At 44.6% G+C, this 25,877-nt stretch overlaps 2 protein-coding genes across 13 annotated transcripts in view; both read left to right on the top strand.

The window, feature by feature from the left end:
• Window positions 1-12,170, top strand: part of SH3GL3 (SH3 domain containing GRB2 like 3, endophilin A3) — a 302,580-nt gene extending 290,410 nt beyond the window's left edge. For all 6 annotated transcript variants that reach the window (XM_064366159.1, XM_012449443.2, XM_012449439.2 and 3 more), the window contains exon 9: window positions 11,502-12,170. In XM_064366159.1, the coding sequence (XP_064222229.1) occupies window positions 11,502-11,707 (206 nt within the window). In that variant the 3' untranslated portion in view covers window positions 11,708-12,170. The remainder of the gene's footprint in view (window positions 1-11,501) is intronic.
• An 11,654-nt stretch (window positions 12,171-23,824) lies between these two features.
• Window positions 23,825-25,877, top strand: part of ADAMTSL3 (ADAMTS like 3) — a 338,323-nt gene continuing 336,270 nt past the window's right edge. For 5 of the 7 annotated variants that reach the window (XM_064366144.1, XM_064366145.1, XM_064366149.1 and 2 more), the window contains exons 1-2: window positions 23,870-23,978; window positions 25,506-25,607. In XM_064366144.1, the coding sequence (XP_064222214.1) occupies window positions 25,539-25,607 (69 nt within the window). In that variant the 5' untranslated portion in view covers window positions 23,870-23,978; window positions 25,506-25,538. Of the gene's footprint in view, window positions 23,979-25,505; window positions 25,608-25,877 lie in introns of all 7 variants that reach the window. The other 2 variants (XM_064366147.1, XM_064366148.1) reach the window with 1 other exon arrangement.

Below are 25,877 nucleotides of genomic sequence, written 5' to 3'. Positions count from 1 at the left end.
TAAGTCAGTCCCCTCATAGGCGCAAAATGTCTAGGATTACATTAGAAAATAAACATTTATTCAAAAGTGAAATGTGAAGTTTGAAAATTAAAGAAGACGAATACTTTGCAAATAGAAATATATGCAATTTTTTTAACCTACATTTCTGAAGAGGAAATTAAAATCTTACAGAGCAGTGACAATGGTGATTGTTTGGTTAGCAGTTTGTTTCTTACGTTTCTCACGTTTCTCTTCTTTCCTTCCTCCTCTTTTCTTCTATTCCTCTTCTGCTACCAATAGCCTTCCCCCCAGATCCATTTCAGTATATTATCAGTAGTGCTTCAGAGTCAGAGTTATTGATGAGAGAAATAAATCAGGAAACAGGAGTCCCATGTTGTAGTTCGGATTCTGGAACTTCTTAGTTGTATGAGTTGGGGTGAGTTTCTTAACACTTCTATACTGATTTGAACTTGTTCCTAGAGGAAGTCATTGGGCTTAGTACATTCCAAGGTACTTTCTAGCTCTAAATTCTGTGGCTGCAGTATTTATCTTTTGTGAGTACTTAGCATTCTTAATAATTTGAAACATGGACAGGTTGAACATTTAATATTTTCTACATTTTAAAAAATATTTTAAAACTTAAAGTGTGAACTATGATGATTATTGTCAATCAGTAGCCATTGGTGCAGTGAGTGGGAAGTCTCTTATTTTCCGATCTGAAGGAAGATTTAGAGAGGGAAGTTTTTCCCACTGCAGGGAATGGTTTTCTGTAATTATTCTAAATAGTCTGTAAAAAGAGTTTTGAAAAGCCATAAGATGTAAATTCTAACGTAGTTGTGGGAATTTTGACTTAGCTGAAATGATCTCAAATGCTGCATGTTTTAAAATCTTAACATATGCTCTATAATGATACATTTGATCTGTAAGCTAAAATGTAAAGTACCATCATCTAAATATTAATTTATGTACTTGTTTTAAAAAATACGGTAGAAGTCAGTTGTTTCCCGGGATTACGAACCAGGCAACAGTGATGTTGCACCATCTGGGGACTCTGAGTCCATATGAATGACACCCACTAGAGTTGTCCAGTGGATGTGGCTGCAAGTGCAGACTCAAATGCCAGATTATAAGAATGAGAGACATAGGAAAAGTGTAAGAAAATAGTGCAAGGCTGGTGATAAATGGCTGACTCTAAGCTTCCAAGTCAGGAGCATGAGAGAGGTGTGTCCATAAACAACTAGAAAACACTTGTTCTTTCTGAAGCGGTGGCCGACAGTCTATGGCAAGTGCCCCTTGCCTGAGAATGTGAGCCCATCATAGCTAGCCTTTCTGATTTTTCAAGAGAAACCAAAAACCCTATGTTTATGTGACATCTCCTGACTTTTAGATATTGGCAACTAATCCACATTGTGAAAAAGCAAGGAGCAGGCCAGACAAGATATCATCTGCAAGCTGGTCACTATGCCAGTGGCCAGAAAGCCACCTCTAATTAAGGCTGCTGTTTGCATTTATATTTTCCAGAACTTTGAGTCACACACACACATACACACAAAAACCCAACCCACACACATTCAAACATTGGACCTGGTTGCAATAGAGGAATCACCTCCCAGAATGTTTATTTTGATAAATAAATGGGCCACAGGTTTTGCGGTATCTGCAAAAGTCATCTCTGTAGACATGTCATGGTTTTAGAAGGTGAGGGAGGGCACAACTTTGTTAAACCCATCTAATATAACCCAAGTAAATAGAGAAGGATTGGCATTAAGGTTAACATAAATCACACATGCTTATTTTTACAGATTTTAATGATTTAGCTTGAGTGCCATTGACAAGTAATTTCAATAAATCACATCTCCTGTGAATGAATAAAGGTCCATTATTTCTAGAAAGATAGTTCATATACTTTTACTAGATTTTACTTGGTAGTTTGCAACTTAACCCACATAGACCAACACTTAAAATTTCCAGATGAGGAAATCAGAACCCAAAGATGACCTAATCCACAGCAGAGATGCAGGGATCTGAAGCTTCTGTCCAGTGCGCTCTTACCTGTGGACAAAAACAATATGGTAGAGATGCTGAACCAGAAAGTGTCTGTGGATCTATCAGCATTAGACACCAGTGTTGTGTCTGGGTCAGATAGAGGGAAAGTATGCTCTTCAAATGAATTCTGCTATAAGAATTTGAGATTATAGATAGGAAAAAAGAAACTTTTGAAGGGAGTTTGAACCAGATATGCTTGTGTGAACTCAGAGGAGATGGTATCTCACAGGTTGAACATGGTACCTGGCTCCATGCTCCTGACTCCAAGCTTTCAAACACTCAGTGACAGTTTGAAAATGAATTGGAACCAGAAATAAACCTGAAGGTTCCAAATCAGGTTTCTATGCCACCATGGTAGGAGATGAACTCTCTAGTTGGATGGTGCAGGTACAGTCAAACCTCAAGGTGACCTGGGTTCTGGAACCAAAGCTCCCAGAAGGAGACTTGGGGTCCCATTCCTGACTGGGCCGTGGACTCCCCCCATCAATGGGTACTTTTCTCTCTCTTCCTCAGTTGCTCTACAAGTGGTGTAAGTAATAAGGTAACACCTGTGGATTTCCTGACTTCAGGCCAGGAAGTGAGCAGAATATGAGCCCACCCAACCTAAAGGGGTGTTACCTGCCTTACTGCAAAGTGGGCTTTGGAGTCAGAGGGAAGCCCAAATCCCAGCTCAGTTCATACCTCTGGGTCTCAATTTCATCATCTGATGAGTGAGGATTCTCATTGCTGACACACAGGATTATTCTAAGGATTAAATTAGATCATGTGAATTAGGGGTGACACAGGATTATTCTAAGGATTAAATTAGATCATGTGAATTAGGGGTGCTGGGCAAGGGAGTCGGTACAGGGTAAGAGCCCACAATGTAGCGCTGTTAATGTTACACAATTGGTTATCTCATTTCCCAGCCTACAGCAGACTGGAACCAGCAGATTAGGAAGGCCCAAGGGACTGCTTCGGGAAGGCCATTGACGGCAGGAAAAAGTGACAGGTCGCAGCCAGACTACAAGGGAGGCAAGAGAAAAACTTTAAAAAGCAGGAACAAAAACACTCAAAAGACACAGCAGTCTGGGGCATTTACTAAAAGACAAAGAGCCCTACTCAGGTCAGTAGCTTCTGGGAGACTCCACACCTTCTACTCCAACAAAGGCTTACGTTGACAGCCATTGTGTGAATTACATCTCTCTCCATCCTCTTTGCCCCTCAAAATAGGTGTGGGTGTGGGGTCACAGTTTGCTTTTCAGTGGGGATGCTCTGACCAAATGCTTCCAGGTCATGAAGTCCCCAAAGTCAAGGCCAGCAAAGGAGGAGTGAGCACAGTGGGCTCCTTTGGTGGTCTGAAAAGAATCCAAGTTCAACAAAAGAGCTGTGATTTTTAGTGCAACAGAGAGAAGGATGCCCCTTGTACTACTAACCACTCCTTCCACCTTCACCTCCCTTAAGGTCAGGGTTAGAGATGGAGCCCTAGAGAACAGGCTTCCAGATCCTGGCATATGGGAGAGAGAGAGAGAGAATGAGCAGGCCAGGCTGCAGACATGCCAGTCCCTTCTGATGCCATCTCTACTCTGGTATCTAATCTACCACCTGGAGCGGGCACTGTTTTTAACTGAAGCCTGAGCTGCTCACGTTGAAGCCAGAACTCAGGCTGAAGAAGGCAGGACAGAGAATAAGTGCTTGGAGGTTATCCCTCGAGTGCTACAGGCAAGGCTAGGTGGGACCTGGACAGACCTTCCTGGGGATCTGGGTAGGATTTAGATAGAGAATGCTCTTAGAGAACCTTCCAAGGTCTGAGGTATGCCAAGCTGAGGAGCCAGAGGCTCATTCCAAGCCCAGGTGATGGGCCATTCCATTGGCTGGGGTTGGCTCAGAAATGGAGTGGGAGAAGCCCGGGCATGGTAGCTCATGCCTGTAATCCTAGCACTTTGGAAGGCCAAAGCAGGAGGATCACTTAAGCCCTGGAGTTTGAGACCAGCCTGGACAACACAGTAAGACCTCACCTCTACAGAAAATACCAAAATTAGCCGGGCATTATGGTGCGTGCCTGTAGTCCCAGGTACTCCGGAGGCTAAGGCAGAAGGATTGCCTGAGTCCAGGAGGTCAAGGCTGCAGGCCAAGAGCAGGCCACTGTACTGTAGCTTGAGCAACAGAGGGCAGACTCAAAAAGAAAAAAAAAAGAAAAGAAAAAAGATAGAGTGGGGATAAAACTACAAACTACAATTTTCGGAGGGGGTACATAGCATAAGGATCAAGAGCACAGACTGTGGACCTGGCCCAAGGTCAAGTCTCAGTGCTGTGGCTTGATTGTGTTCAATTTGTATGCCTCAATTTCTCCATCTCTCACATTGGGGGAAACAGTGCTACCTACTCAGAGGATTTCTCTGGGAATTAAATCCATAAATCCACTAATATCTCTGAGGCACTTAGAATATTGTCCTGGCTCATGGTAAACACTAACACCTGAGAGTTATTATTTCATCCCTGTAGCTGAGTGGGGCTGAGGAATAGTAGGATTGGACCGCCTCTACCTTAATAAAATGTGCTCGGCATTTCTGCATATGCAAGTAACGCTTTGCAGCAGCGGAGACTCAGCAAATATATATACGTGTGTGTGTGTATATATATATATAAAGTGGAGTTGGGGGAGGGGCACTGCAAATAATTTTCCTGCTGTTAAAATAAGAGGGACTGGACCATATTAATGCCAAGAGGGAAGTTCCGTTTATTTCAGGGGGAACGTGGTTTTCCTGCCTCCTCTTGTGTGTTACTGATATAGTACTTACTGACCAGCCATCTTAAGCTCTTGTGGTAGGGTCTCTCTCACTCTCTCTCTCTCTCTCTTTTTTCTAATGGTGTGGAACACAGCTTGAATAATAAATATTTAGCCAGGGACACTCCCTTTTCTCTGTTAAAATAATCTTTGTTTCAGTACTTTCACAAGGAAGACCGTGTTTTCCCACCTCTGCTCTCATGTTTCATTGAAGCCAGGTCTTGGAAGTAAGAGAAAATAAACAGAAAGCCACTCAGGTAGGGCAGCGCTGGCTGAAGCTATCTCACTAGACAGCCCAGGGTCAGGGGTTTCTGCCGCCTGTTCAAGGGCACCCAGATCCACAGCAGCCAGCTGGGAGCTCCTGTGCAACTAGGCCCAGTGATTCCAGGTGCCAGCTACTGAACGCGAGAGAGCAAGGAGGTAGAGGTGGACGAGAGACAGCCAGCTGCAGAACCACAGGGGAAAGAGGAGGGGGCTGTCAACACAGACGGGACACTAGGTAGGACCAGTCTCCTTATGGGACATGTTCAGCTGAGGTGCTGGCTTCTGATGGTGGGAAAGCAGCCATTCAGGCCTCTTGGAGAGGCTCTATCTAACAGAGTTGGAAGCCTCCAGTGAAGAAATCCAGCCCATTCTGCCTGGACTTTGGGGCTCCATCCATGGTGACTTTTGTGTCCAGAGAAAATTCACACACTGTCACTCAGGCGGGCAGCAGCTTAATTTCTCTTTAGCTGAACTGAACTTGCTTGCGAGCCTCTATGTAGACCAATGGCGGAAACAGCTTAATCTTTTTTCCATTTCTGCTGTTGACCAAAAAAAAAAAAAGTTTTAAAATACTTTTTCCATTTCTTCTAATGGTGGAAAAAAGCATAATCTTGCCATTTCAAGGTAGCTCAATCTCTTCCAATAGAAAGCATAGACTATCCATTTATGACTTAGGCAATTCGGGATTTAAACATAGTCAATTCAGAGTAGAATTCCCTACCAGGGCTGTTGGTTTTTCTTGAAGGTTCTCTTCTTCCCCTGGTCCAGTCCTGAGATGTTGCTTGGATGTGAGGGGAGTTTACAGAACATCATGGTAACAGGTAGGGAGGCGCTCTTCCACAGCTGAGGTGACTTGTCACAGGAGGCCTGGGGCCTGGGCCATGACCTGCTGGCATTTGTGGCTCAGGTCTCCCTCTCTTGGTTGCTCAATGTCTGCATTCGGAGCCCTGTGTCACCACCCCCAGGCTGCCTCTGGCCTCCGTGACCCCTCAGCACTTCCTGCTGGGGACTTGAGGGAATTTGTTCACAGTTCACAGGGAGCCACCAGCCCTCAGGCCCCACCTCCGCTTAGTGACCCCACCCACCCAGTTTCCACAGGGCTCCAGCCCCCATGTCAGTCCAGAGAACTTTGAGAGCTGCCTTCTCCCAGAATTTCTGTGGGAAGTGGAATCTAAGACCTTCTTCCCCAGGGTGGCATCCAAGGAGCATTGCAATCTTCTTGCCCATCCTCTTCTCACTCCAGGCCCCTTCCCTGCCTCCAGAAAGAGCTTGTATCTCTTCTCTGGGTGGCAGGAAACAGCCCCTCCCTCTCCATAGCTTGTAATCAAAATGCTAGGCTCTGAGTTCTTCAAGCTCTAGTTCCTTGGAACCCAGGAGTTTCTCTTTCTCTCTCTCTCTCAAAACTTGTAAAAACCTACCTAGCTCTAGCATGAAAGCCTAAAAGCCTTGGCTTTCACAACATTTCACAACTGAAATGGCATTATTTGGGAACTTAAAAGCTAAACATTGACTGCTTTGTTCCTGTCTGGGTTCCACTCTCCCCCTCAAGTAAGGGAGGCAGGCCCCAGCTCCTTGGGTTGGGGGCCCCAGGCAACAGAAATGACCCAGAATGAAAAATGCATTGATACTTCAGAATATCATCCAGCTGCCTGTATAATTCAGGGCAGCCAGTCTGAGCTCTGGTCAGGGTGGATTTACCAAGTGCTCCTAGTGTTGTAGGCAGCCCCATGGTGGCTGGAGGGCCAGGGGCACATGCAGTGCCTGAGTCAGGGAGCTCTCGAACAGGGTCTTTGTGCTCAGTAGTCTCTGGAGAGACGCCTGTCTTGGGTTTAGGTGCTGATGGAGTGTGAGATGAGTGCTGGTCTCTTTCCAGCTCTCAGAATATCAAAGTGGGCAATGTGGCAGTGGTTCCTTGCCAAGAATGAATGACGAGACGTGAGTAATGCGGCTTTTCCATGATGTGTTCTGTGTGTGCAGCGAGTACACAGGTTTACACATGGAGGTGGTGGCCTTGGACGAGTGTATGCCTGCCACTAAGTATCTTGGTCATTGCAGGTGGCTTATAGAGTAAATGAGAGGGAAATATATAAATGTATCTATCTGTCTGCCTCTATCTATCTGTCTCTGTATCTATCTGTCTGTCTGTCTGTCATTAGCCCTGTAGTCAGTGTATCAGCTTATGAAATGTCTTGGCAACGCTTTGCAGTGTCATAGATATGTAGGAGGTGACGTGGAGCAAGGTAGGTGATGGCCTGGGGTCTGGAGCCCTCCTGTTTCTGGCTCAGCTGGTAGCCCTGGGGCCAGGCCATGGTGCCCTCTCAGAGGCACTGATGACTTCTCTTTGAAAAGGGAGGGCTGCCAAATTCAATTCTAGCAGTAACATTCTGGGTTCAAGGAAATGCTTCCAGAGACTGCCATGTGGTTTGGCACCTGACCCCTTCCCTGTTAAAAATTAGTAGTGGGAGAAATGCTAAAAGAATAAGAATCATTTTAATAATCCACATTAAAACAGTTATACATTAATAAAGTAGACCTTGCCTCACAGCTCAGGTTGCCCTCATTTCAGTGCTCAGCCCCCTCCTGCCTACCCATATTTGCACTCCATCACCCAAGAAAAATGAAAAGTTCTGTATTGTAAGCCCTATATTCCCCTATGCTTTGTTTGAAATCATTGAATATTCTGTTCAAATTGAAAATAGTGAACTAAGCCCCAATATCTACAGCCTTCTACCCCCCAGCTTTCATCATTATGACAAGAAGAATACACAGACTTAGGCAGGGGTGGGCTCTGTTATGGAAGGAGCCATCCAGAGGCCAGAAACATGGCATAGATCATAGAGGTTATATTGCAGGTGGGTCCAGAGTTTCAAAGTCACCACCCGGGACAGGAGCTGACTCCTAAAGAGGACGAAGAGCTCCCCTGCTGTTACCCCCTTCCCTTTCCTCACCAGCTGAGTCTCTTTAATCTTAATACTTCCTTGAGGGAAAGGGAGGGGAGGGTCATTTCTCTGATGGTTCTCAACCTCACCTGGACATTGGCAGGACCTGAGAAACAAAAAGTACTGATGCCAGAGCTTCTGATTTCATTGGTTTGGGGTTCAACCTGGACAGTGGGCTGTTTACTGTGCCACCAAGTTGAGAACCCCCCACTACCATAGCAAGGCAACAGAAAGCCGCCTCAGTTACAACCTAAGGATCTTCGCTGCTGAAGGCTCCTTAGAGTGCCCTGTTCCTCAGAGAAACGGGCGCTACTCCATGAATTTCAAGCTGTCTAAACAAACATAATAAAATCCTTCTCCCAGCAGGAAACTCCACTTCCCCAATCCTTCCCTTCCTTCACCCACAATGCTGTCACCTCTCTACCCCTCCCAACGACAAAGGGGCATTTCAGTGGGTCAGGCACAGAAATACTCAAATTTACCTTCTCTCTTTACTTGGACCTAAAAGACTTGGTGGGGAAAGAACATAATCTCTAGCAGAACTTGTTTCAGTTCTCACTTGAAGTCTAGAGGAAGGAAAATGTCTTATAATAGAAAAAATGGAAAGCATTAAATAGGATGCCAGAAGTCACTTATTTTAAAAAAAAACTCCTAAAATTATTCTTATTAATACCCCAAAAAAAGTATGAACCAGTCAAAATTGAAGTGAGATTTTTGTGAGATAAACATGTCACATTAACACTGAAATATACCTAGTTTAAATGACTTCAAGAGAATAGCTAGGAAATTTTGAAATAGAAGAGTAGTGACTGTGAACTAGAGTTTTACTAGTTATTAACATTTATTTTATTTATTTTTGAGACGGAGTCTCGCTCTGTCACCCAGGCTGGAGTGTAGTGGTGTATCTTGGCTCACTGAAATTTCTGCCTCCCAGGTTCAAGTGATCCTCCCTCCTCAGCCTCCTGAGTAGCTGGGATTACAGACATGCGCTACCATGCTCGGCTAATTTTTGTATTTTTGGAGACAGAGTTTCACCATGTTGGCCAGGCTGATCTCAAACTTCTGGCCTCAAATGAACTGCCCAACTTGGCCTCCCAAAGTGCTATGATTAAAGGTGTGAGCCACCGCATCCAGCCTATTAACATTTATTATAAAATTAAAATATTTAAAACTATGTGATACTGTTATCAGAATGAGTCAGTGGGACAAAACAGAAAATCGAAAAACAGATCTAAGTTCCATGATAATTAAATATATGATAAAGATAAAGGCAATAGTTGAAATTACTGGAGAAAACATGGATTATTTAATTATGTTGGTATAACTGCATAAGCATTATTCAGTATAATAGATCTTTACCTCTTTTTGCCAAAATCCAAATGTATCATAAAAGTAAAAGTTGTAACATGAAAAAAATCAAATAAAAATACTGGAATAAAATGAAGTTGAGTATAAATGACTGTGGAGAATAAACCATGAATAGAAAGTCTGATTAGTTTGACTGCCTATACTCTTTTAAATTTGTGCATTCATGCCAAAACAAAATAGAAACCGCATTCCCTGCCCCACCACCAGCACAGACTTCAAAAACAAAACAAAAAAAGAACAGATGATAAGTTGGGAATAGTATTAGTACCAGAAATGGCAGATAAAGGGTAAATATGTGTAGTACAAAGGGACCTCTAAAAATTTTAAGAAAAATAATGACATTAGGTTAGTGCAAAAGTAATTGCGAGTTTTGCCATTGAAAATAATGGCAAAAGTGACGATTGTTTTTGCATCAACCTAATAGAAAAATAAATTGACACTAAATATCAGATGTCTTAGAAAAAATTCATGTTCTATAACCATGAAATCCTTTTCTTGGAATTTATCCTCAGGAATTAATTGTGCACATTTGTAGATACTTATGTATAAGTTATTTTTCAAAGAATTGTCTATGAAAGCCAAGAGGGAATAAAATAGACAACAGAAAGAAATTAAGAAAAAGGAAGAGAAATAGAGAAAAGGAGGGAGGAAGGAAGGAAAGAAGGAAGGAAGGAAAAGAAGAGATGAAGAGAAGGAAGAACCTTAAATGTCCAACAACAGGAGATTAGTTGATGAAATCATGTTACATTGTGAGAGTTGACAGCTAGTCAGTAACTAAAAGTAAAATTGGAAGAAGTTCACCCTATTGTGCACAGAATAATCTTTCATGAAAACAACTATATGTAAATATCTGCACAAATATATTCATGAAGACGTCTGGAATCTGAAAGCTAGCCCAGTTATCTCTGGGGTAATGAGTTATAGCTCTGACTTTTCTTTCTCCATTTTGCATACATGTATTTTTTGTTTACAATTAGCATGATTTGGTTTTGAAAAAAATGGTGGTTTTTTTTTTTTTTTTTTTTTTTTTGAGACGGAGTTTCGCACTGGAGTGCAATGGTGCGATCTCGGCTCGCAGCAACCTCCCGCCTCCTGGGTTCAGGCAATTCTCCTGCCTCAGCCTCCTGAGTAGCTGGGATTACAGGCATGCGCCACTGTGCCCAGCTAATTTTTTGTATTTTTAGTAGAGACGGGGTTTCACCATGTTGACCAGGATGGTCTCGATCTGTTGACCTCGTGATCCACCCGCCTCGGCCGCCCAAAGTGCTGGGATTACAGGCGTGAGCCACCGCGCCCGGCCAAAAAATTGTTTTTGATGTTATTCTGGGAACAGAGGTCAGGCTGGTCTGTAAATATTCTTGTCTTTGTTGTCCTGGTTTCTCTCCTCCTGGCCCTTGTCCTGCCCGTACTCTAGGAAGATCTTGCTGACCACCAAGATCTTCCCTGCCTCCCTCTCCCCAGAGCTCCTGAACCATGAGTGATACACACCTCTTATTTGTTCTTTAAACATTTCTCGGCCAGGCATTGTGGATCACGCTTGTAATCCCAGCACTTTGGGAGGTCGAGGTGGGCAAATCACTTAAGGCCAGGAATTCGAGACCAGCCTGGCTAACATGGCGAAACCCCACTTCTACTAAAAATACAAAAATTAGCAGGTGTGGTGGCACACAACTGTAGTCCCAGCTGCTTGGGAGGCTGAGGCACGAGAATCGCTTTAACCTGGGAGGCAGAGGTTGCTGTGAGCCGGGATCGCACCACTGCACTCCAGCCTGGGCAACAGAGCAAGACTCTGTCTCAAAAACAAATAAATAATAAAAGTTTCTCGTGTCTTTTCCAGACTCCACATAGAAACTGTAAGCTCCCAGAAAGGTGTTGGGAGATGGGCTCAGCATGGCTTCTCTGCCTGGGAGTACTGAAAAGATAGACACTGGGCTCATGGGGTCAGCGCAGGCAGCTGGGAGAGCTGAGACGGCCAGAGACCACACACAGCCCCCATGAGCTGGGTGGAGCTGGCCTTGTTGTGGGAAAAAAGCAGGGCCTGCTGTTAAGGGTCTCTCCAAGCTTTTCCACATTTCCAGTTTCCCATTGATAATTGGTCATGTTAACCTCTACTTTTTGTCTCCATATCACGTGGACAGGTTCTAACGTTCTCATGGACCAGCCTTGCTGTCGTGGTCTCTATGACTTTGAGCCAGAAAACCAAGGAGAATTAGGATTTAAAGAAGGGGACATCATTACGTTAACCAATCAAATAGATGAAAACTGGTATGAAGGAATGATACACGGGGAATCCGGATTCTTCCCCATTAATTATGTTGAAGTGATCGTGCCTTTACCTCAGTAATTGTGTAACACAAACTGGACATAACTTTCGTAACTGAAATGAATTCACACCAATGTGCTCTCAGTGGTGTTCTGTGACATCCTTTGCTCGCTGACCAACTTAATGACATTTTTTCTCTTTATAATGTATTTTGTATCAATTTAATTTGTATAAATGATTTTCTTGTCCTTGCTACATGAAAATATTTTCTTTTTTGCTTCTTGTCCTAAAAGTCATTGGTTAAATGTATGTGCTTCCTGTTGCTAAAAGTAAGTCTCACCCATTGCAGTTATGTCAACAGATGGCCTATATTCCTCAACTGCAATGAAATGGTAACATTCAAAACTAAGAAATGCTAAATATTTTGTTTCTCGACATTCCTGATGATGTCTGGTCTTTTCTCTTCTTTGTATTTTAAGCTTACCTGTGAATAGCCCAATAAACATGACACACTGTGTTGGCAGAAGGCCTTGGTTATTTTTAATGCTGAAGTGTTGAATTTTAAGCACAGTCTTCCAGCTGCGAACTCATGCCCCATGGCTGACCACAGTGTCACAGCACGGATGTTTAGATAGTGGCTCCTGATGGGAACCTTCACTTTCCTCCTGATTCAAACATGACACTCATCCTCCTTCTAGTTGGGGGACGGAAAGCCCCTCTATCTACTTTCAAGTTTATTTATAAAAGACCCCAACTCAAGCTTCTGCTGCCGCCACATTTTGGATGGGTTTTATTATATGTCTGTGTCATAACTTATCTGACTAACCTATTGTTATACATTTCCAGTTTTCTTCTATTACAGACAAACAGGTAACAATCATCTCTATAGATAACTTCAATTATTTCCTTATGATACATTTCTAGAAACAGAAAAAATGGGTCAAAATGACAAACATTGAACTTAGATATATTTAAATGTGTATATTAATTAGCTTCCTTCATATTATACTTGAACTTCCTGATGGTTACATTGGTTTATATTTCTTATATCAGTGTGTGGATATTCATTTGCTTTTATTCTTATTCTGGGTAAAAATAATTATTGACATTTGTCCATCTGACAGGTAAAAACATATACCCCTATTGCTTAATTTGCATTTCTTGGCTTACTAGTGGTGTTGATCTTTTCAAATAGTTATTAGCTATTTTTAGTTCTTACTATATTCATTGCCTAATTTTCTATTAGCATTTCCCTCTGATTAATGAGTTTATTACGATCTTTGATCCTTTATATATTATGTGAGTTTAAAATATATTCTCATTTGCCAGTTCCCTTTGTGTGTGTGCACGTGTGTGTGCACACGTGTGTGTTGTCTGCCTGTTACGCCAATATTTTTAAAATGCATATAATCAAATCGATCATTCTTTTCCTTCCTATTTTCTAGCATTATTCTCAACTTTCTCAACTCTAATATTATAAAATCACTGAATTTTCTACTTTTTTTCTTATTGCACATTAATCTTTAACTCATCTGGAATTTATTTTATAGAAATGAAGGAAGTTGATATGTAACATTTCCCACTATATATCTAAACAATAATTTCCACTTTTTTCATTGAATTAAAATGTCACCTTTAATACATACTGATTTTTCAAATATATTTAGGTATAATTCCTTACTCTTTCTGTTTCACTATGTATTTTTTCCTCCCATTCCCTTTATTATTAGTAGCATTGTTGCTTTGGTAAGAACACAGTGGAAGATCTACTCTTTTAGCAATTTTAAGTGTTCAACACAGTATTGTTAACTATAGGCACTACACTACAGAGTAGATCTCCAGAACCTACTCCTCTTGCATAACTAAAAGTTCACACCCTTTAACCATCACCTTTCGAGTTCCACCTTCCACAAGCCCCTGGCAATTACCATTCTACTCTCTGCTTTTATGAATTTGATTATTTTAGATTCTACATATAAATGAGATCATACAGTATTTGTCTTTTTGTGTCTGATTTATTTCACTTAATATAATGTTAAGTGAACATTAAGTTAACAATCTATTCATGGATTTCCTTCTTTTTATGGCTGAATACTATTCCAAAGTATATATGGCATATATTCCAGTATATGCCATATACCATAATGTCCTTATCCGTTCATCTGTTGATGGACAATTAGGTTGTTTCCATATCTTGGATATTGTGAATAATTGTGATGAACCTGGGAGTGCAGGTATCCCTTTGACATACAGATTTCATATCAAATGGAACCGCCGAATCATATGAGTGAGTTCTAGTTTTAATTCTGGAGAGAACTTCCATACTGTTTTCCATAGTGACTGTACTAATTTACATTCCCAATAACAGTGTAAAAGAGTTCCCTTTCTCCACATCCTTGTCAACTTTTGTTATGTCTTTTTTTTTTTTTTTTTACGGAGCTGTGACATGGTCACTTTTTAAATGTACTGTCACTGCATAGCCATCCTAATAGGTGTGAGGTGGTACCACATTGTGGTTTTGATTTACATTCCTGATGATTAGTGTTGTTGAGCACCTTTTCTTGTACCTTTTGGCCATTTGCATATCTTCTTTGGAAAAATGTCTATTCATATCCTTTGCCCATTTAAAAATCAGATTTTATTTTTTTGCTTTTAAGTTGGATGAGTTCCTTATATATTTTAGATGTTAACCCCTTATCCAATATATGGTTTGCAAGTATTTTCTCTCAATCTATATGTTTTTTATTTGGTTATTTTTTTGCTCTGCAAATGCTTTTTAGTTTGATGTAATATCACTTGTGTATTTTTGCTTTCGTTACCTGTACTTTTGGTATCATACCCCAAAAATTATTGCCAAGACCAATGTCAAGGAACTTTTTCTTATGTTTTCTTTCATGGTTTTAGATCCTACATTTAGTTCTTTAATCTATTTTGAGTTGATTTTTGTCTACGGTGTGAGGTTCATGGATTTCCTTCTTTTTATGGCTGAGTACAATTCCATCAATGCTGAAGTTTGATGGAATTTTTTACTCTTATCAATTTGACAATTTCAGTGGGGAATGGCTGGTTTGAGTAAAATGTTAATGCTCAAATCATCCTCTGGGATCAGAAGTCTCCACGTGACTGAAATTTCATGTCAGTATCAGTTTTTAAAAATTTCTTTTCCATTTTCCATATTTAGGCTTTGCAGAACACTGGATATTTTGTTCTCAATTTTCCTGGCCCCATATATAAATTTGGGGATACTTTTTCATAAAGTCTTTTGATTTCTTTCTTAGTCTTTAAAAACAACAATAAAAAGTACACTGCTCTGGAACATATTTGATGAAATAGCATTTACCAATTTCATGGGAAATTCCGAGTAAGTCCCACTCTTGCTTTGATGGTTAACCAGAGACCCAGGCTCGGATTGAATATCAAACTTGCCTTGGAGGAATCAGGGGCTTCTGGATGTATCTTTCAAACTGAAGTTCATAATGGAAGAACAAAAGAACAGAGCTGGGTAAACTTCCTTCAAGCCAGAGCCACTGAGCCATATGAGCAAATGGTGAAGACCCAGGCTGAAATCAAAAGTCACTCATAATGATTGCATCTCGATTTTGGTTTTAAATAAATGTTGATGTTTTCACTATTTGGGGGGAATTATACTTGTATGACTTGCACATTATAGAACATATAGAAAGTCTTTTCTTGATAAAAGACATATGGATAGATGACAGATGAAGGTAGCTAGCTATTTTTACCTAAACCATGAACTTCTGTGGTTTCATGCATCAACCATATGTGCTGACGAGTCATCAATATACATCTCCAGCCCAGTCATCTTCCTGGTTCTAGATCTAAAGGCATTTCCAACTCAAAATGTCCCAAATGAAGCCATCATCTCTGTGTGCCCCCTCCTACCTAACACACGCCTCCTTCTATGTACGCTGCATCAGTGAATGACACCAAGCTGCCCATGCCACATGTCAGAAATCAAGAAGTCAGCCTTAACTTGTCCTAGTGTCCACTCTTTAAATCATTCACCACATCTTATCAATTCTACCTTTCTAGTAACTCTCAAATCCATCTATTTTCTTGTATTCCCACTGTCACTCATGTCAGGTTAGGCTATCATGAGCTCTTGCTTATCTTACTAGAAACACAGCCAGAGTAATCATTACCAAGGGCCAGTCTTACTATGTCATTCTTCTACCAAATGTTATCGTAAGCAACCCATTGCTCTTCGGGTCAACCCCATAGCAGGGTATATGTGGCCTTCAAAACTTGGCCCTTGCCTATCTCTGTCTACTTACCCTTTTTTTTTCTTGAGACAGAGTCTTTTTCTCTTGCCCAGGCTGGGTGTAGTGGTGTGATCTTGGCTCTGCCTCCCCAGCTCAAGCGATTCTCATGCCTCAGCCTCCTGAGTAGCTGCGACTACAGGTGCGTACCACTATACCTGGCTAATTTTTGTATTTTTGTAGAGACAGGGTTTCACCATGTTGCCCAGGCTGATATCAAACTCCTAGACTCAAGCGATCTGCCTGCCTCAGCCTCCCAAAATGCTGGGATTACAGGCATGAGCCACGGTGCCTGGCCTGTCTACTTACCTTTGGCCAATTCCATATTCACTTTGTGATTCAAATGTGTTAGCATAGACTAGATTTATGCTACAGTAACAATACAAATTTCAGATACTTAACAGATAAAGTTAATTTCTTATGCATGTGAAATCTGGCATAGGTTGGCTGACTGCCCATGGTAGCTGTCCTTCATGGGGTGGTTCAGGGAGCCAGGATCCTTTGATCTTGTGGCTTTGCATGCCAACACACATCCTCTGTGTTAACTGCCCAAGGGGAAGAGAGAGACTGGAGAATCCACAGTGAGCTTTTCATTGCCTTAATCAGAAAGTGATACACATCACTTCCATTTTTATTTCATTGGCTAGAATGACTCAATGGCTCTGCCTAACTGCAAGAAAGCTGGGAATTGTAACCTTCCTAAAGCATCCAGTAAGGAGCCATACCAAAGAGATTTGGTGAACACTTTGCTTTGCCTCTGCCACACAAAACACAATGGTATGAATACCAGGAGGTGGTAATCATTGGGGTCCTGCTAGAATCTGTTTACCACAGATACCCTACAACCTTCCCTCAATTCCTTATTAGGCTGAAGATGTGTGCACACAAACTCATATATGGGAACAATATGAAAGTGGGCAGATAGGATTTGTTCTAGAACATGTGATAAATGTATTTATTTTTCCCTAGATATACCCCACCTCCCAACCATTTGTTTTATTTATTTTTTTGAGACAGGATTTTTCACTCCCATCACCCAAGCTGGAGTGCAATGGTGCAGTCTTGGCTCACTGTAACCTCTGTCTCCCAGGTTCAAGCAATTCTCCTGCCTCAGCCTCCCAAGTAGTTTGGGACTACAGATGTGTACCAGCACACCTGGCTGATTTTTTTTTTTTTTTTTTTTTTTTTTGTAGAGATAGGGTTTTGCCATGTTGCCCAGGCTGGTCTTGAACTCCTGAACTCAAGTGACCCTCCAGCTTTGACCTCCCAAAGTTTTGGAATTACAGGGGTGAGCCACTGAGCCTGGCCCATTTATATTATTTTAAAACACATATTTGGGATTGTAGATTGTTTTGACTGGAGAAAAATCACAGAAGGAGAATAAAATTTTTAATTAAAATTTTAAAATTTTAACCACAGGATAAAATCCTGTGCTTGTAATTAAACTTTAGTTCTCAATTGAAATATTTTCCTAAGAAACTTCTAATACCCTCACAACTGAATTAGTTGCTGTTTTACCCAGTGCATTTACAGCCTCCTGCCCTTAAACCTCTGAGAACCTTTATCACACTGTATCTCATTCACTTCTGCAGGACAGGTGCTATCTCTTGTCATATCATTGTATTCTTAAGACTTTGCACATGTCTGACACAAGGTAGATTGTCAATAAATACATACTGCATTATACTGTGTTGAACTGAGTTGTTCTTTAGGTCTAAAGCTGACCAGATGCAAACGATGAGATCTGAAGAAAATTGGCTCCTCACTCATCTGTAGAACATTTTTGCCCGAGTCTGGGAAAGGAAGGGATAGAAATGCTTAATTGGCTATCAAAACCCTCCCGAAGTTAATGTGTTTTGCAAAACTTAATACATAGAAATGTTTTTATTGAACTTATATTTGAAAAAATACTTTTTAAGTATTCCTTTGTGGTGCTTCCAACCCAAATATTGCCAAGCGGAGAGCGTAAGGATCACATAGGAAAGCAGACTAAACAGGCGAGTCTCGTTTTGTGGTGCACAGGGAATGATATGCAAGCAGCACCAAAGAAGATGCTCTCGTGCACAGCTCTCCTTGACGATTTGTCCGAAAACCGCTATCACATTTTTAAACAATAAACAGTATAGCCTTTAGAGGAATACGATTTGTTACTTTACACTCTGCCCTTTTGCTCAAATTAATTCTGGAATAAAATCTTGGTGATCTACAGTGGTCAGAGATGATGTTCTAGATGTGAGTTTTTCAGTAAACCAAGGTGAATATTTACAGGACTATGTATTGCTTGGCTTTTGTTTTCCTTTTCTTAAATTTAACTCTTTCATGTGCAAATATTTTTCTAAAACATAACACATATATTCACACATTCAAACAGAATCTACTGGACAAATGGGTTCATAACCTGGATTCCTGAGCATGAACACAGTATTGGCCATGACGTACAGTGTTCTCCTCAGGCTCCACTGAGGCGAACTGAGCTGCACCAAACAATGGTAAATTGTGACTTTTTTGGTGCCTTTTATGTTTTTCTGCAGCACCTTTATCCTGTCACTATGCCTCTTCGTAGGCATTCTATCCCTTTCTAATTTATAGCTTCTGATTTACTCTTGAAAATCAGATGAAGAAACTTGTTAAAACTATGTGCAAAGTAAGAATCAGTCGTCTTGAGTGAGACCTAAGTGTTCGCCGATATGCAATATGCTTGCGTCATGTTGGTTGGATGCTGACAAGTGTTTTCTGTTACAGATCTGGTTTATGGTAAAACTAGGAGAGAACCCCAGGGTTGAGTTCTAGATTTGCGAGGTATGGCTATAATACACAAGCAAAGTATAAAAACAACTTCACAAGTGACACTGGAAAGAACCGTTGAAACTTTCTAATTTTTACACTTTCACAATATGAAGGAGAAAGTCGAAGGACCCACTCTGGTCAGAAAACTATCAGTGCTAGCTGAGCATATTTCCTGTGCGGGACTGGGGATATGTTCTGAAAACCAGGCATGGTAGATGCCTCTGGAGAGGATTCCCTGTCCGATTCCTTTACCAGCAGGCACACCTATCCCCAGCATATATTTGGTGCAGCAGCTAAAGGCTTACAGCCGATACCTTCCTGGAGCATTGTCCTTGGCCACTGGGAGCTGCCTTGGAGGTTATACCACCATATATACCACCACCCAGCTCCAGCAGAGGCAATGACTGACTGGCACGTGGGTCAGCAGTCGGTCCTGGTGCTTCAAGTCAGGGCAAATCTATGGTATAGTTTCCGTTCCAGGATCCCCGAGGATATCATGAAGGTTAGACTTGACCTCAGTCACAGCTTGCTTCAGGCTTGCTCCCTACCTATCCTGCTTCCCTCACTCCTTTATAGGTTTTTCCTGAAGAGCACTTGCTAGCTAATTTTGTGCCTGTAAGGCACCATGTTCACCTAACATCCAGATGTCTTATCTCTCTCTCTCTCTTTTTTTTTTTTTAGATAGAGTCTCATTCTGTTGCCCAGGCTGGAGTGCAGTGGCATGATCTTGGCTCACTGCAACCTCCATCTCCCAGGTTCAAGTGATTCTCCTGCCTCAGCCTCCTGAGTAGCTGGGACTACATGCACATGCCACCATGTCTGGCTAATTTTTGTATTTTTTAGTAGAGACGGGGTTTCACCATGTTGGCCAGGCTGCGTTCAAACTCCTGGCCTCAAGTGATCCGCCTGCCTCGGCCTACCAAAATGTTGGGATTACAGGTGTGTTATCTCTTGGTGGCCTTGGCTGAGAGTGTATCTTTGCTGCATGCTGCAGTCAATGGTAACTTCTACTGGCATACTTGCCTCCAAGTCCTCTTTTTCTCCAAGCCTCCGACACAGCCTTCTTGAGTGTGCTTCCCAGGCCCACTTCACAATTCTGTAACCAGAAAGAGCATTTCTGTATCAAGAACAAATTAACGCTGATGCCCTGAACTGATGATATTCCTTCTCTCTAAGGGTAAAACATACACACACCCCAACACCACCATCATCAATATTCCTTTCCTGGTCTTCAATGTGTATCTCTCACGCGAATGTTGTACCATGTGCTTATTGGGTTGGGGTCAATACGCAATGCTGGGAGTGTGGGTAGGAATCTCTGAAATTCATCTAGGAAGAAGCAGGTCCTAAGACAGTGAAAACCAGGAAGCCAAGAGAGGAAGTGGAACTCGGTCTCCTTGACCCTTCAGAGTCTAAATGCATTGCCATTGTCCCAGGTGGTGGTATTCTCACAGGGAGGGAGTCCAGGAGGTAGGCAGGGAGGGGCTTGAACCGCCCCAGATAGTTGATTGGGTAGGTGGCCATACTCAAGAACCAAATCAGCCAGATTAGCTCCTTTGGGGTTTAATCATTCCTGTTCTTCCCACTTCCTAATCTCCCACCACACCATGCCTTTGGCAATGTCTTATTTAAGCATTTGGGCCAAGCCTCACGTGAGGGGGTAAACATGGGAGGGAAGTGTGGGTGAATGACTGAGGGAAGGGTGAGGGAAGAGGTGACTGAGAGGTGGTGAGGCCATGATTCTGTGCACAGTATCCATGAGGTCCAGCCAGCACCCCCAGTGGAGGGTGTCCTGTGCAGCTCTTCGTTGTCCTAACTCACAGTACTTTGGCACCTTGGCCACTCACACAGGTTTGTTTGACCTGCTAGGGTTAACTGGGAGGCAGAAGTTCCATAAGGCTATTGGTGATGTTTTCTCTCCTGCTTTTCGCTCCTGGAACACCTGCTCTTTGAGGGGGCTGGCCCCCTGCTGGATGGAACCTGTGGGAGAGAAAGGCTCAGTCCTGGTCTTAGTACTTGGTGTGGGGCACTCCTTGGAGGCTGGCTCAGGAATCAGATTGCCTAAGGGAAATGAGACAGGAAGTCCTGCTGAGCCATTAATACCTTAAAGCAGAGCAGCGCATCTCAGATGTTCCCAACAAAGTCCCCCAACTCCTGAAGCATTCTCAGTGCCTTCCTGAGTTGCAGACACCGGGAGCTCCACTTAATGCAGCCGCCACTGCACAAGCATAATATTTCTTTGAATTCTCCATTTCATCTTGCATATTCATGTGACTTTTTTGCATTTGACTCTATGATATGGCAGGGCTGGTTTTAGAATATGAATGATGTGAGGAGTGGTATCATCTAGTTGCTAAAAACATGTGTTGTTTAAACCTTTCCACTTGTTTCCTCATTTGCAAAATGGAATAAAAGTACTATCTACCCCATAGGCTATTGTGATGACTAGGTATAAGCAAAATATCTGGAACAGTGCCTGCTGCATCCTAAGTGTTTTGAAATGTTAATATGGCCGTTCCTTTACCTAGTGTTTCTTTACTGATGCAGTGATATGAGAAGCATGAAAAATCAGTTCTCATTATTTACAGATTGCCTATTGTGAATTCAGCTACTTGCTAAAATTTATTTGTCATCCCTGTTAAATTAAATTTAGCCTAAAGCTGCCTTCTTACATATTTTAAGGTTGATCTAAAGGTCTCTCTGTACAGTAAACTGTAACCTAACCACGTGTAAACAGACTGTAACCTACTCTTGAAGCAGTCACAGAGTTTTGGCCAATCACAGGCGGCCGACTGTTCAAACCATGTTTAAATAAGGCAAATGCCGAGCTGTAACCAATCCAGCTGTTTTGGTAACTCACTTCCATTTTCTGTCCATCATATAATATTGTTTGACCATGTGGAAGCCCCAGAGTTGCTCTGAACCCATTTTGTTTTGGGGTGGTATGAGGGGGCTACCCAATTTTAAATTGTTCTTTGCTCAATTAACTTCTGTTAAATTTGTCTAATGTTTTTATTTTAACACCTTGTAATCAATAGCTGCAGCATTTTCAAAGTCATTAAACCAGTACTGAACATGTTGAGTCTCCTGAGGCACATGGAGGCTCAGTCAACCCTGTCTTCTTGCTGCAGCTTTCACACTGTGAATGAGTAGCCCGAAAGTTCTCTTCATTGCCATGTTTTCACATTTTTGTCTTTTTTGTTGATGATTTTGCTGCTTAAAGCACCCCCAGGCACAGTGCTGAAGTGCAGTCTAGTGTACTAGCAGTCTAGTGCTGAAGAAGGCTGGGGTGTGCACTGCAGAGAAAATTTTTGTGTTAGATAAGCTTCATTCAGGCATGAGTTACAGCACTGTGGGCTGTGAGCTCAGTGTTCAGGAATCAATAAGAGATGTTAAATAAGGTGTCTTTAAACAGAAGCATGCATAAAATAAGGCAATGTGTTGACTGATTGACAAAAATGTTGTAACCAGAAGCTCGCAGGAACCCAACTCTGTATTTCTCCTAGGAACAACGGCTCCGTATGCACAAATTCATTGTTCTGTGACTTTGCAGACCACAACTATGGTGAATAAAGACGATCGATTGTCCACAGGTGAGTTAGTTCTAGTTTAGCCCAGCCCTCCCTACCCTTCACTAGCTACCCTTCCCTCCCCTGTCTCCACGCTGAATTGTTCCTCTGTTCACTTGCTACAAGTCTAGTTATTTTACATAGAATGGAGAGACAGCCTTGAAGATCCTCTTCTTGGCCAGAGGAAGTCACCAGAGTAAGGAAGGGAAGAATGTGTGAGGAAAGCAGGCAGGGCTAACTGCTCTTGGCATAGCTCTAACAGTAACTGGAATGCACTAGCCACACAGAAGGCAGGAGAGCAACTTTAGGGGTGAACAGATAGGGAGAGGAGCAGATAGGGGTTCCAGTCCTGGCCTCTTCACTCATGGTGCAAGTTATCCTCCCAGCCTCAGACTTATCCTAGGTGAAATGGGATAATGCTACAAACTACTGCCACTGTGAAGATCAGATACACACAAAAAGCTTGGTACTCAACAGACACCCAAGGAAATGATGACTGTAGTAAAACTTAGGTGGGGGCATAATGCAGGCTTTAAGATATGTCTCCTGGCCCTTGGCTTATCCCGCTGGGACTAGGACAAGGACAGGGACAAATATTTCCTCTTCACTTCACCTCCAGAATTACACAGGCAACTCACCCCAGTCTCTTGTCCGTGACACTGCCACCCCCACCCCAAATCCCAGGTCTGGATACTGTGTGATCCTGGCACCTGTGGAGCTCTCGGTTCCCCAAGCCCGGCTCAGACGAGGGGGCGCCAGGTTCCCAGTTAAGAGGCGCTCCTGCAAGATCGCCCGTGGTCCCTGGCTGCCAAAGGTCCCAGGTCCCTGGGCGGTGAGCGGTCTAGAGTCCACGGTCTCTTGTGTGGGGTCTGTGCTGTGCGGAGGAGACGCAGGCCAGGAGAGGGCCGCTGGTCTCCGACTTTGGTCCTGCCTGGACAGGAGCGCCTATAGCTCTTAGGCACGAGGCGGCGGTTCGGGCAAACCTCCGTGTGGCTGCTGGGCCTGACTTTGCAGAGCTGGCGCCCGGGTCTGGGCGGGGTGGGTGGAGGCTAGGGGAGGTGGGGCCGGGGGTGGGCTTCGGGGGAGCGACGGCATCCCTACCCGGCTCCGGCTAAGGCGGGGCAGCCCGGCTGGCTCGCGGCTCAGCGGCCGCCTTTCTCCAGAGCGCCTGTCGGCGGCGGCGGCGGCAATCCCGGCTCTTGGCACAAGGCCTGGCGGCCGGCCCAGGGCGAGGAGTGGCTTCCAGGAAGCGGGCGGAGGAGCGTTCCAGCCGAGTCTCGCCGTCGCCGCGGCCCCGCGCGCTCGGAGCGGCCCGGGATCGGCCCCACGCCCGGTCTCTTCGCGCCCCCGGCGCTTCCGGCTCGAGCTGAGGGCGCGGTGCCGGCGCGCAGGCGGAAGGGCGCCTGGGCGCGCCGTGCACTTGCCGGGCGGTGCAGGTGGCGGCGCGCGCCCTTCGCCACTGGGCCGGGGCCAGTGCAGCGCTCTGCGCGCCCGGAGGGGGCGGGAGAGGCGGGGCAGCCCCCGTCCCAGTCCCATTTAACTTCGCTGCGGCGGCGGCGAGTGCGGCGCCGCGGGCTGGAGGCCGGCGTCGGGGAAGGTCCTGGTCCCGGATTCCACACGAGGTGTTGACGGGCGGCTTCTGCCAGCCTCTCCTCAGCGCGCGCCGAGCCCGCGCGGCCTCAGGGCTGCACGTCCCAGATACTTCTGCGGCGCAAGGTAGGTGCACCTAGCTCGGCGCAGGGCGGCCCCGCCAGGGGTCGGAGGAAGGCGCTCCCCAGGGGAAGTAAGACTCGGGGCAGCGGCCTCTCTAAGCGAGTCGGGGGACTCCAAGCAGAGTCGGGGCGTGTTCCGTGGGCCCCAGGGGGCCTCAGGACTGGGATGCTCCTCACTGCTGGGCACCTCGGGTCGGGCGCTCTCCACGGCGTGCTGGGAGGTTCAGGGAGAGTGTTTCGGGGGGCACTTCGCGGGCTGAGGGGCGTTCTTGATTATGCGGGAACTATACAGGGTTGGAGTTTTCCGGGCACTTCGCGGGCTGAGGGGCGTTCTGGATTATGCGGGAACTCCACAGGGTTGGAGCTTTTCAGGATGGGAACTTATAGCAGAAACCTCGCGCGTCCGAAGGTCCGGCCGGTTGGCAGCTGGGTAGCGAGCGCCCAGACGCCGGGGGTTGAGGCGACGCGCGCTCGCGGAAAGTGGGCGTGGGTGCGGCCGGGAGGCGGCGGGGGCGCTGGAGGGGTGACTTCGAGGCAGCGGGTAGTCGGGGCAGTGTGCGCTAGGAAGGCTGGTGCGAGAGGGCGAGGGGGCGTACAGTCCCGGGGCCCGGCACTGGCCGCCTCCCTTCAGCCGGGAGTCGCCGCCTCAGGTCGGAAACAGCAGCACATTTGCGGATCGCATTAGGCCAGGCCCTTAATGCTTTCTCCAGATGGAGAGAAGCCACCGACCCGCCCCCGGACACCAGCTCCGCCAAGGCGCCCGCCAGGCGAAGCGAGAGTCGAGTGTGACCTCGGCTTTTCCAATCTCAACTCATACTGATTTCCCTGTAAATTGACAGGAAAAGTGAGGGAAAAAGACCTTGCTTCCCTCTTGGTTTCAGCTGACCTCTGCTGGCAAGCCCTCACCAATTTTGGGGAGATTGTGTTAGGCTGGCCCGGGGGCTGTGTCCTCCAAACCTCCCTGAACCTAGCTCTCAGGCATCTCTCTGGTTGTGGGTCCGGGACCTCGAGGGCGCACGCACGGTGTCATCTAGCGAGGAAAGCCTTGAACTATCAGAAGATCTGCGTTCCAGTCCTAAAATGTCACTCTCTTGCTGTGTGACCTTAGACAGGTCCTTTCCCTCTCTGAGCTGGCTTCATTGTCTTAGACTCATTTTTGCCGTGAGTACCAGAAGCTGGCCTAAACCTTGGCTCTGTGCTGGCTTCCTGAGTCAAATGCCAATAGCCACACCCTGCTGCTGACAGATGGGCACGGAGGTGGCTGGGACAGGGATGTCTCAGCTGTTGAAGGGCTGGAGGTATGAATTGCCCACTGAGACAGGTCCAGCCCTCGCCTGACCTTGATGTGGACCTCCTAAAGGGAACCCAGTTACCCGCACCCTGCAGTGGGCAGCCCCATCCTTGGCCAACACAACCCTTTCCACAACAGTGTCTGGGCTTCAGGGTCCCTCCATCTAATGTGTCTCTTAAGTCATGGTTCCTGCAGTGGGGGCCAGAGTTGGTTAGTAATCAACTGTTTCCTCTTCTGTAGGCTGCAACTGAGACCCACAGGAGACCAGACCCCATGGCTTCCTGGACGAGCCCCTGGTGGCTGCTGATAGGGATGGTCTTCATGCACTGTACCCTCCTGCAGGTAAGGTAATAGGGAGGGGAAGGGAAACGGTGGACATCCCTCTGCTTACTTAGAAGCATTATTCTAGACTACCTAAGATGTGGCATGATTAGTGTTATTCCTATACCAGAGAACCAAACTTTCTTTCCTACCTCCAGCCAATGGTATTTCTGGTTGGTTTAGCTACAAAAGATTATCCAGAGCCTTTGGGTTCTTTCTGAATCTTGAACAGGCCCTTACTAGCACTGTGGATACCATGCCAGTGATGACCTGGGGCTGTGATGGACCCTG

The sequence above is a fragment of the Aotus nancymaae genome, unplaced genomic scaffold, assembly GCF_030222135.1.
Source record: "Aotus nancymaae isolate 86718 unplaced genomic scaffold, 86718_ANA_hifiasm-v0.15.2.pri h1tg000064l_0, whole genome shotgun sequence".
Classification (NCBI taxonomy): Eukaryota; Metazoa; Chordata; class Mammalia; order Primates; family Aotidae; genus Aotus; species Aotus nancymaae.
Note: the sequence above shows the minus strand (reverse complement) of the source record. Positions and strands in the feature narration are given on the sequence as shown.